This window comes from Phocoena phocoena, chromosome 2, assembly GCF_963924675.1.
Source record: "Phocoena phocoena chromosome 2, mPhoPho1.1, whole genome shotgun sequence".
NCBI classification, from domain to species: domain Eukaryota; kingdom Metazoa; phylum Chordata; class Mammalia; order Artiodactyla; family Phocoenidae; genus Phocoena; species Phocoena phocoena.
Window position 1 is genome coordinate 163604324 of NC_089220.1, and position 12648 is coordinate 163616971.

The window sequence follows — 12648 nt, forward strand, 5'->3', positions numbered from 1 at the left end:
TTTAATTTAATGGGGGGGTGGTATGTTAGTCCTGTTTCCTCAGACACCCCGTGAACTCTGTGAAGAGAGGATTAACTAATTATAAATTCTATCGCACAGAACAAGGACATGTAACAGGCAGGAAACAGATATTTGATTGCTTGATTTAGTTCTGTTTTCCAATGTGCTCGAAGTACTTCTCCAGAATTACCTAATTAATCCTAACTTGATGAGAAGAAAGGCATATTGGAGCTGCACAGACAGGAGCCAAGTCCTGGCACCCTCCGCGGTGTGAATGAGCAAGGAGTGTTCTTGCTGGCTCTGCAATAGTGCCTCTCTTTGGCCAGCACTCAATTTTTTGAACTAATAGCTTAGCACACGGAAAATTAGCATTTTACATAAACCGAAAACTAACTGCCAACCAAGTCTTCATGGCGTTGTTAACCAATAGTAAACCCTACTCGGGAGTTTTTTTCCTCTAATTAAGTGGACTGGGAAGTGGTCCCAAGTCCTCCAGAAAGAGGATGGAGGGAACTACCATCTCCCCTGTGATCAGATAAACCCGCGTGGAAATAATTAGATCCGTTGCAACTGAAAGCTGACTACTCTCATTACGAACAGCTACAACTGACATTTTCAAAGAGTGTTAGCTAGACACCTCCCTCCTTCACAAAGTCTACTCTTCTCCTTTTTCACATCAAGGATTCTCAGGGACCATGGTACTCATAATCAGCCTCCACAGTCATACAATCTTTTTTTTAACTTTTCAAAATGCTTTCACGCCTAACTACCTATTTGACACCTGCAGCCACCCTCAAGACAGGTAGACAAGATCAGATAGACTGTCTCACTTTACACCAGCACAAAGAATCCCAGTGGCTGGCCCAAGGCCACAACCAATGAACAGTGGAAGGGGGACCTCAACTCAGCCTTCCCTCCCTGCTACTCAGTGTTACTTTACCTCCCCGCTGACCAGTGGGCTGCCACATGGCTGCTCAGCACACACGCTGAGGACTGCTCGGCAGTCCTACGCCGTGGCCGGCAAGATAACCTCTCTGAGAGAGAGCACCCTAGGTTTCTCAAGAAGAGACGGGGTGTCCCGGAAGAAAACAGTGTCATTCAAATCCCTAGTCTTAACCGACGTGTTTCGCCATATTGAAGGCACGTTTCCATCCAAAATGGTTGACTGGGAGCCAATCATGGTGTTCTAATCTTTGTTCATGCTGTCAGTGTGACATATGAAAGAAATATGAATAAAGTGACAGGATGAAAACAAAGCTAGTGGCTGGTGTGAGATACACAGACAGGGTGTTAGCCCCACACTCACTGCAATTGGGTCAAGTTAACACCTCTTTTTTCCCCTACATATGCAGTGTGGAAAAGCTATTTATAAAATGTTTTTAAATATTTAGGACCAAATAAATCAATATTGTTGGGAAACACTTACTCTGACCAGAGCTCATTTACTCGCCCTAGTCCCACGTGGATAACAGAACCAAGAATATCAGGGTGATCCAAGACCGGGAAGAAAACAGACATTCAGTACTTCTGCCCGGACTGCCCACCCAGGCCCGCTTTCAGTCTGCACGCCGGCTGGTGACCCGGCATGAGCAGTACGATGACCGAGGAGCGGCCTTGTGAATAATAGTTAGAACGAACGTGACGAAAATAGGCCTTTCAGGAATTACCTGACTCTGCAATTCACTTTGCTGTTTCAGGCGAAGATTTTCGGGTGTATCTGCCACCGTGGTGAAGGACTGCTTCGGGTAGTGTCTGTGGAGAGATTGTTTTAAAGAACATAATTAAACTACTGTGGCACAAAACAATACTTTAACACCAGTTGTTTCATGCTTCCCTTCTGTCCCAGTGGAAGAGGTATCTCTCCTCTTAGCCAATTATTCTGGGTCCCAAGCCCTCCTCCGTTCTCATGACCCTCTATGACCCACTTATCCCCACTGTCTCCCAAAATTTCACCCTCCGCTTCTCTATTCTAAGAGCTACATCCCGTCAACATCCAAGCGCACTCAAGGCTCCCCCGACTTCTATCCCTCCCTCCACCCACACTACTCTAGCATGAGGTCCTAGAGTCTGTTCTCTCCTTCAGCCAAACTTCCTTACAAAGAGGACTAAGCTCTCTGTCTCTGCTCATCTCTTCCAGCTCTCTCCTCAATGCTATGCATTCTAGCTCCTGTTGCCAGACGTTTCTCTGGTTAAAGCTGTAATGGCTTCCTGCAGCACAGAGGAGCCAACAGACATCTTTTGGGCTTCCTCTTGCTTAGCCTCTCCTCCATCCTCTTCCTCGGTGTCTTTGTCCCCACACGCTCCTGGCCAGCTTCTCCCCTTCTAGCTGTTCCTCCTCTGTCTCCTGGGGGCTCCTCTCTGCCTATCCTCCTTCAGGGTTCTAACAGGCTTTCTTCTCTCCTCAGCGTCCGCCTGGGTGATCGCCGGGGCGATCTCACTCATTCCCACAGCTCTGGGTACCCCCACTATGCATGCTGATCACTTCCAAATCTACATCTCTAGCCCAGCTTTCCCTCCTGAATTTCAGAGCCACTGGCACTTCCACTTGTGCATACCCCATATTCACCACACATTCAGTCTGAAATCCAACAGTCCATCATCCCACCACAATCCCACAACGATTTTTTCCCCGTGTATTCTCTTTCATTAATTACTGCCCAGTTGCCCACACCAGAAACCTGGGAGTAATCTTGACTCCGCACACATCTAATCAGTCCATCACCAAGTCTATTGATTTTACCTCCTAAACATGTCTTGATTATATTTACTTCTCTCCGTCTCCACTGCATTTTTTCATTTTAGGCCACGTTTATCTTTTAGATAACTACAACACTTGCCAGTCTGGCCCTTCTAATCCAACTTGGCAAAGCAACGTTTCCCCAATGCCAACCTGATCACCTGACTCCGCTGAGTAAAACCTTTCCATGGCTTCCCATTGATCCAAGAGAAAAGTCCAGCCTCCTGTCCCCCAAGGCCCCCTCGATGAGCCTTCTGCAGACTTCTCGCTCACATCCACACTCTGGCTGAGAAGTTCACCCCTCTCCTTCCCACCTCTTCCCCTGCATGCTTTTCCCTGGCCTGGAACACCCCACTTCTCTGGTTAACTCCTCTTTATCTCTTAGGTCTCGCCTTCGATTTCACTTTCTCCAGGAAGCCTTTCTGGTCTCGCACATGTGTCCTAGAATGTACTTTCTGTCCCATTATAATTTTTTTCGTATTCATTTGTATGTCCCTATTGACATATCTCTGTCTCACAGTACAAGGAAAGTTCCGCGGCCGCAAGAACAGGCTATCTTGTCCCTTGTCAGAGCACATTCAGCACCTACCAGCATCTGGCTCATATGACTTCAATAAATATTTGTGGAAAGAAGAATAGAAGGGAGGGAAGGAGGGAGGGAGGGAGCAGGGTAGGAGAAAGAGGGGAGAGAAGAAGCCATACGACCACAGTGCATGTCAGGCTACAGAAAGCTTCACCGCATTACATCATACATAATGACATATATGCAAACACACAAACCCTCCTGGTGGTGAAGTGATGGCATCTACTCCCATGTGTGGTTAAGAACACCAGCGACTGCCTCTGCTCTCCATGCCCAGCCGGCACGGAGGGTACATCTCTGGCTGCTGTGACTCTATCACCACAAAAGCTGTGGAAATCAGAGCCGTCCCTCAAAGAGCCCCCACTCCCTGTTTCCTTCTCCCTGGCCCCTCTCCTTGGTGATGTCCACCCTCCAAATCTTCCTGTGGTTTCTCAACAGTCCTCTAAGCCTCACTATTTCACCATAATTTTTTTGCCTTCTTAGAGCAGATACAAACCTGATTTAAATTTTTTCATGATAACTCAGGGTCATCTAAATAGACATTATCAGATCAGGAAACAAAGCAGTAGTGCTTTCAACGTTTACAAAGTTAGGGATGGCCTAAATCCCATGAGATCTTTGCGCTTTTATGTCTGTTGGACTGGCAAAGAGATCATTTCTCACACACAGCAGTTGGTCTTGCACAGCCTTCTTCCCTTCTGGTTTCCTTCTTCTATCCCAGGGTAAGCAACTAGAGAGTAGTCAAGTTTAGTGAAATGTTGGTAAAACTAGAGTTACTGGTTCAACTGAGGAAGTTGTAATAGGCAAGGTATCTCCCTCTCCGTATCCTGAAGTCATAGACTTCGTGTCAGCCGCACACTATGGGGGGCTACTTCTTTTTCTTTTTAATTTATTGAAGTATAGTGGACTTACAACATTATATTACTTTCAAGTGTACAACACAGTGATTCGATATTTTTATAGATTACTTGGGGGCTACTTCTGAACTGTGCTCCAGACAGGTGAAGCTGGACAGACAACTTCAGTGTGTTTCAGAATGTTTGAAACTCAACCTTGGAAAGCTGAACTTCACTGGACTTTAAAATGTAGGCATTATGTATGTATTGGTATACTTTAAAGGTAAAATAACAAATTAGCACTTTTTTCTTTCAAAATACATTCTGTGGAGTAAAGTTTCACAGAGATTTTCAGGATTTCCACAATGTTTAATTCAAAAATGTTATGTATGTATTTTAACTACTTTTGAAACTGTAATTAAAATCTACTCTCAAACATGTTACGGAAAGTTTAACCCACTGAGACTGTACTATACTAACTTGCAGGTTAACTCAGTTCAGGGGCAGACTTTGAGGGGACAACCTTCTCCTGCCATTTACGTTTAATGAAAAATTATGTTTAAAAGCTAAAAATTACATTTTAAATTAAGCATAAATTAAATATTAAACAGAATTTTTAAGTAAACATAATTTAAAAATTAAACAGAATTTTTAATTAAACAGCATTCTAAGATGGAAAATTGAACTGTTGTGGGGGGGCAGGACATTCAATTTGCAATTGCTTCTCTGTATGTACATGAACTTGGCCCACACCAGGCAAAAATAATGTCTACTTGGATACTAACAAAACCTCACTTGCCACTCATATCTCCCATTTTAAAGTTATCATTTCATGAAAATAATCTATTCCCACCATTTGATTTTATAATGAGAAAAGGTGATAGATTTGAACTTACAAAATACATGCATATAAATAAAACACCACTTTAACACGTTTGATATTGGGAACCCATACTAAGTTCTATTTGGAACAAAGTTTTACACTGAAAAGAAAAACAAACTGAAAAGCTTCTGCTTTTTTCTTTCTTTCTTCCTTTTTAGAGGACATACTCTGCTCACGTGACGGCCGAAGCAACAAACTTACTTACATGCTGAGCAATTATATTGAGGACTATAAACAGATTGTTAATACTTTGCACTTTTTCCAATATCCTTCCCAATCCTAAAATTTAATGATTTTGTAATAATGGGTAACATAACTTTCTCTGAAGATGCATAACAAGAAGGAACTATCCAGATTTTTGATCCAGAAGAAAAATTCAACTTAGTATTAATAACCACAATAAAAAATGCCGAGGAAAGGAAGAATTCATATCTGAAACTACTAGGAGTCATGAGCACTACAATGGATTAAAACCTAAGGCTTTGGGGACCAAAGTTATCTTCAGAGCTAGCAAAATTCAAGTGAAGGACTTCCCTGGTGGCGCAGTGGTTAAGAATCCGCCTGCCAATGCAGGGAACATAGGTTCGAGCCCTGGTCCGGGAAGATCCCACATGTTGCAGAACAACTAAGCCCGCGTGCCACAACTACTGAAGCCCACACGCCTAGAGTCCGCGAGCCACAACTACTGAAGCCTGCACGGCTAGAGCCCGTGCTCCGCAACAAGAGAAGCCATCGCAGTGAGAAGCCCACGCACAACAGTAGCCCCCGCTCACTGCAACTAGAGAAAGCCCACGTGCAGCAACAAAGACCCAATGCAGCCAAATTAAATAAATAAATAAATTTATTAAAAAAAAAAAAAATTCAAGGGAATAGGGTCTTGGGAAAAAGTGCCTAACAATCAAAAGAGAGTGGAATCGTCTCATGAGTTGGAACCATGAGACACAGAAGTAGTAAATGTAATTACAGACATGGCAGCACACACTATTTACATAAAAAATAATAATTACAACATCTGGAGAAACCTAATGAATTTTGCCAAACTGGACACATCTGAAAATCCTGGATTTCTCAACATCATGTCCACGTAGCAATGTCCATCTAAACTAATCTGACGATATTCTGCTCTGAAGTCATAGTCTCAACTCCCACCCACTCACTGCCCCACCCATAAAAGAAAAACAGACCCAGAAATAAACTGAGGGCTCAGTGGTCCCTCATGGGATCACAGGCACAGAGAAGCAAAGCATTTTCAAACTAATTGACGGTACCATACAGTTAATTCTAGCTCTACACAAATACTGCATTTAAATGATTGTAGAAGTGTAGACACTTCCTAAAATAAGTGTCTTGAAAAGAAAGCTCCAGGAAAGATGATTTCTTCACTAGGCTTAGAGGAAGAAGGACATTTTCTCCTTGTCCATATTAGGGGACAGAACTTGGGGCATAAGGCACGGGGGCATGAAAAAACACATGTTGAAAAGGAATCAGGAAAAAAGTAAAAAGAAAAAAACCCAAAAGATGGGGTGGATAAATTGGTACATTAAAATATTTCCTGGATAATAAAATATAATCATGGAACTATGACAAATAACACATTGGGAGGTGGTGGAAAGATCTGAAGAATATCGTGAAATGTTTAAGCATCAGAAACAGAAGCCTCTTAGCTGAAATATGCAGGAATTGGACGAAGCGTATGTGTCAAGATTAGGCTGACAGCTGCAACAAATCCAGATTTCGATGAAATGCTACATTAAAGATAAATAAAAAGAGAAAGAATCAAGATAATCACAGAAGACTACAACTGAAACAGCAAAGTTAGGTCACAAGAAGAGGGCTTCCCAATTTTTTCATCCCTGTGAGATTCAGTTGACAAGAATATAGGAAAAGTTGTATGTAAACCAGGAGACCAGAGCTGGGCGGAGCGAGGAAAGCAGTGTAATAAGCAAATGGCAACCTCCACAGAGATAGTAATGAGACAGAACACTATCAGAGAAGAGCAAGAATCCAGAACCTCTCACTTTTTATCCAGAGCCCAGGGGTAACGAGAGCACTGGAGCCAAATGGCCTGGGTCTGGACCTGGCTTTTCCACCTACTGTGTGTCTTTGGCAGGTTTCTTAATCTCTCTGGCCTCAATTTCCTCATCCGTAAAATCAACACAATGATAGCACTTGTTACGCTTGTTGCAAAATGAATACCTGTAAAGCATTTCAGTGTCTGGCTCATCAGGCACTCAATGAAATATCTATTATTAATAACAAAAAATGTTATCATTACTATTATTTCTACTATTACTTTCTCTTTGCTTTACTGCAAAGTGACTTACCCTCTGTGTCTCATTGCCTTCATCTATATAGCCTCTTGCTAGAAACACATGGAAGAGCTTTACAAATGGAAAACTACTCTAAGTGTGAGACATGAGCAAACCACTTAGCTATGTAAAGCTAAGATCGTTATGAATTTATTTATTGTAAACCCTGTAGTAATACAATGGTTCTCAACCACTGTCCCTGGAGGATAGCTAGCAACAGGCGATGCCAGGAGACATTTTTGGTTGTCACAACTGGGCGAGGTGGTGAGGAGACAGATGCTATCGGCATCTAGCGAGCAGAGGCCAGGGATGCTGCTTAACATTCTGCAGTGCACAGGACGGCCCCCACTCCAAAATATCGGCAGTGCTGAGGCTGGGGACCCTACACAATAGATCGCTAACATTATAAGAGGCCACCAAGTTTAAGACTGCTAGCTGTTTCCAACCGCTAGCTGTTTCAAGATTTTCCAAGAGATCTTCCAGAAAAAGACCAGAGATCTTTTTTTTTCATTCTCCCCTGCCTGGCAAAGTCAAATGGCCTGCCGTCTCCCCCTAATCCTGAGCCACAGTGTGGGTCAGTGATGCCTGTCTGAGTCTCCTCCTCTCCAGCACTTAAGTCTACCCACCCTCTCCAGTTTTCTGTTTCTCTGACCACTGTTACAGTTCTACTCAAACTAGAACAGCTGAGAACAGAACTCAGGTGTCAAAAGCATTTATTATTATAGCATTATTTACTGATGGGCCCTGTGCAGAAAAGAGTAAATAGAGCAGGCCCAAATGCTATCTATGAAAAGCCAGCTTTCCAGGTTGGCCCTTGGCTAGTGTCTAAGAACTTGGATTCTGGGAGGGTTCCCAGCATCCCTAGTTGATAAGGGTGGAGCACTGTGCCTAAGCTGTATGTACAATCAATAAGGTTGATGCAGAGCACTCGCTGTCCTTCCGGGAGTCTGGAGTTTGGGTACATGCCAGGCAGAAGAGCCCCCCGGTAAGAACCCTGGGAGCTGAGTCTCTTAACGAGCTTGAGTGGTTGGCAACATCTGACACGTGTTGTCACAGCTCATTGCTGGGGGAGCTAAGTGTGTCCCACGTGACTTTCTGGGAGAGAACTCTGGAAGCCCATGCCTAGTTTCCTCTGGATTCTGCCCCATGTGCCTTTTCCCTTTGCTGGTTTTGCTTTGTATCTTTTTGCCGTAATAAATCATAGTCACAAGTATGACTCTAGGCTGAGTCCCGGGAGGCAGGACTAGAGAATCATCAAACCTGGGGGCAGTCTTGGGAACCTTAGGCCCTCTTCTGCCTACCAACTTATCATTCATGAAAGAGGAACTGTATTAACATTTTTAGTACATTATCTCCTTTAAGACAACGCAACTTTATCTCTTAAGAACACTGAAAAGGCAAAAGTTCTGACCTCGCGTTATTAAATTGACTCTTCAGTTCCGCCTTTCTGAGTCAGGTGAGGGCCTGATGACTTTTCTTTGGACCATCGTTTTATGATCTGATTTTACCCAAGGAAGTAATTTTACCCAAGGGTCAAGATCATAACTATATTGGATAGTGGGGAGATGATAGAAGGTTTGAACACAATTTTAAGTATCTCCCAAATGAGAACAACTCCATTTTGTAGCAATAATGATTGTTTCACATCACTCAAAATTATCTTTAAAAAGTGAAAAATAAAACATTTTAAAATAACCAGGCCCTGAGAGAGATTACCACCACCAGGGTCGTCTATGAAGCTGCTTATAAAGGATGCAATGCAGCAAAAAAGAAAATAATTCCAGAAGGACAAGCTGAAATGCAAAAAGGAATGGTAAGCTAATAAAATGCTAAATGCAATGCACCACACACATGCATACGCATACACACACCCACATACACACAACATTGTATGGAAAAAGACAGAGCTAAAACATCTGATAGTAAAATGAGAAGGTAGCATGAAAATAAAGCATTCTAAGGTCCTTCTGTTCTTCATGAGAAAGGTTAAGACATTACTGAATTTTAAACTGTGCTTAAATAAATGTGATAAAATTCTAAGGGTAACCACAAAGAATGGAAACATAACACATAAATTCAAATCCTATAAAATGGAAAAATCAAATTTTTTAAAACTGCCAAAACTAACTCAATAAAATTTTAAAAAAGAAAGAGAATAGAAACAAAAAGCAGCGTAGAATAACGAGACAAATAGAAATTTAACAGTTGGGAGAAACAATTCAATAATCACAAAAATGTAAATGGGTTACATCTGCTAGCTAAAAGATCAATATGTAGTCATATTTTTTAACTCCACTATAAAATAGCTATATTAAAATGAGACAAAATATACTTTTAGAGTAAAGGCATTATTAAGAATAGAGACACTATAGGGGCTTCCAAGGTGGCGCAGTGGTTGAGAGTCCGCCTGCCGATGCAGGGGACGCGGGTTCATGCCCCGGTCCGGGAGGAGCCCACATGCCGCGGAGCGGCTGGGCCCGTGAGCCATGGCCGCTGAGCCTGCGCGTCCGGAGCCTGTGCTCCGCAACGGGAGAGCCCACCAGTGAGAGGCCCACGTACCGCAAAAAAAAAAAGAATAGAGACACTATATAGTGATGAAGGCTCAAGTCACCAAAAAAGCATCATCTTAAATGTAGATTTTAAAAAATATGTGTGTGTGTATATATGTATACACATATATATAAGGAGAGAGGGAGAAAGAGAGAGAGAGAGATTGTGTGCACATGCATGCAACACTGATGACAGGGAAAACTGGCATATTCACCAATATGGTGAGAGATTTCAACACCCCTCTCCCATGTATCGCTAGGTCAAGCAAACAGACACAAAATGAATAAATATATCAAACGTGAAATACGGAATTTGTGCCAATAACACTAGTAATGTCTCTCCACGGGGCAGTATTCAACCTATTTAATAACCAGCACATCATGGACACCCACCAATCAAAAGGGGTCTCAGAGCCGGCCCGGCCATGAACCACTGGTAGGACTCACCAGTGTGGACTGAGGACCACCAGTCTGCCTCCAAGGCAGGAAAAAGCAGGATACCAACGTGAGCCATTATGGAATGACAGCAGAATCGTGAAAAGAAATGAAAACTGTCTCAGTTGTAATATCAACTCTTCATACGTGTATCCTGCCCCATCGTTTAGAGCTTCCCTGAGGTTGGCTGCTTTGGAGCCCAGATGTAGTAAGAAAAGGAAACAGCATGAAACTGGGGTGGGGACAGAGACAGGATGAGAAGGGAGGGGAAGAGAGAAAGAGAGAAAGACTTCAACCCAGGCTGGGATCTGCCATCACACACTAAACATGAGAAACAACTGCTAGACCTCCATGAAGAAGACGCATCCAGCAGGAGGGGCCCAAGGAGCCCCGTGCTCTGCACAGAAAAGTTTCTAATGGCAAAGGAGCAACAGGGACAAATGCAGCACGAGGACACACAGGCCAGGCACAGCTCTGAAGACTAGATCAAATCAGACCTACTCATGAAGGGATGGGGTCTCAGGGACGGTGAGATGGAGCTGCTTCAGACAGAAATAGGAACTGGTACATTTACATCTACAATGTGCTGTGCTCCCTCCAAAACTAAAATGTTAACAGATTTGTTTAAGGAAGACCTCCTCCATGGCCGAAAAAATCTGAACTGAAGCCAGCTCCAAACTGCCACGGGCCTTCCTTTGTAAATGCTTTTGCTGCCTAAGTACACTTTGCCAGACACATCAGGGAGTTTCTCCTACCATTTTCTTTCCCACCTGGAAATCTCACGGGGCCTGAATACCCAAAGCCGCGCACTGGGCTTCTTTACCTGGTTCTTCAAGGGCGAAGCATGTAGGCGCTCACATTCCTAGTCTCCATTTATATTTCTTTCTCCAAAAGAATATCCTAAAACTCACGTTCATTGTATTGGAAGGTTTTTGTTTGTTAAAGAGCAATAATGGGAAATGGCATATGAGGTTAGAGAAGGAGAAAACCTGGAAGTTTTCCTTTGAATAAAAGTTCCTGGGAAATTCCATACCTATTAATAATTTGCAAAAACCACCCTACTTTGGTTCTCCTTTCAGATGTGTAAAACTGTATAAATTAGGAAATTCTCATAGCAAATGTTTTAAGGCCTAGATGATAACACTGAGTAAAAACAATTCCACGTTATTTCTACTAATATTCCAGTGTGAGCCCTGTCAGGGAAATTAACATCTAATGGGTAGAAGCGTTTTAAGATAATATCTCTTTTACACATTGGGGTCAATCCGGGCATTTTCTACCTAATATAACTCCTTAAGTAAAAATTTGTTAGTGTATGATCAACACTATTCAACGTCAGCGGAAGACATAATTTTACTCATGATATATTCTCCCAGTTTCTTCGAGTTTAACATGCTTCTTTCACTCTCTTGCTATGTCACCGATGTGATGTCTCTTCATAGATTTCTCTCCCCAGCTGTCACCTCGTTCTTAATTCTACCACTAATCTTCCCTGCAGCACCTCCATAAACAACTCCCATATAATGCCACTGGTTGCAAAACATCAATTTTTATGATTTAAAAGAAGACGGTGAATTAGAGCAAGTAAATGGGGAGTGCTCTTCAGAAAGGAGGTTTACGCGAGCCGCTGGTAGATCACATAAAAGCGAGAAATGGATTATGATAATGTAGGCCTCCCGTACATGAAATACAAGCCCAGCTGAAAGGAGGTACAGAAAGCAAACCCCCGGCTCTCTAAAGGGCAGTCAATAACCTAACGATTTACCAAATTCTCTTTCTGCCTGTAAGGGTCAAAAACTTGCCATCCTCTGAATTGCTTCCTCGGCGGGACTCCATCGTAACCTCTATCGTGTGTTTACAAAAGAGGCCATGATCAAAGGGATTACACAGAAAACCGACCACACTATGAAATGCTTATCAGCTATTGGAACGTGTCACCTAGATTTTGAATTATTACTCTGTAAAAGGTGAGTAATTAAAACACACACACACACACACACCAGATGCTGTTTAAGAAAAATATGAGCTGGTAGAGGAGAGTCTGTGCCCGATGCTGTTGCCAACATTGACCGTGGGAATGTATAAACAGGGGCATACGTGTGGCTGGGCAGCTCTGTGATTCGGGCCCAGGAACCACCAAAAGGTGCTGGTGACCAGAGCCAAGACAACGCACGCAGATCTGGAGCTCAAGCATCTGAGGCATTACCACAGTCTGAAAAATATTAAAAGCAAAGTTCCTAGGAAAATGGAACATTAGAAACACAAGAAAGATCACATTATCTTCCTTTGCTAAAAATAATAATAAACATAGTACCT

The 12648-nt window shown here is 42.8% G+C and overlaps 1 protein-coding gene across 2 annotated transcripts in view; it reads right to left on the reverse strand.

Moving 5' to 3' along the window:
* Window positions 1-12648, reverse strand: part of NEBL (nebulette) — a 339842-nt gene that overhangs the window by 213196 nt on the left and 113998 nt on the right. For both annotated transcript variants that reach the window (XM_065872791.1, XM_065872790.1), the window contains exon 3: window positions 1668-1752. In XM_065872791.1, the coding sequence (XP_065728863.1) occupies window positions 1668-1752 (85 nt within the window). The remainder of the gene's footprint in view (window positions 1-1667; window positions 1753-12648) is intronic.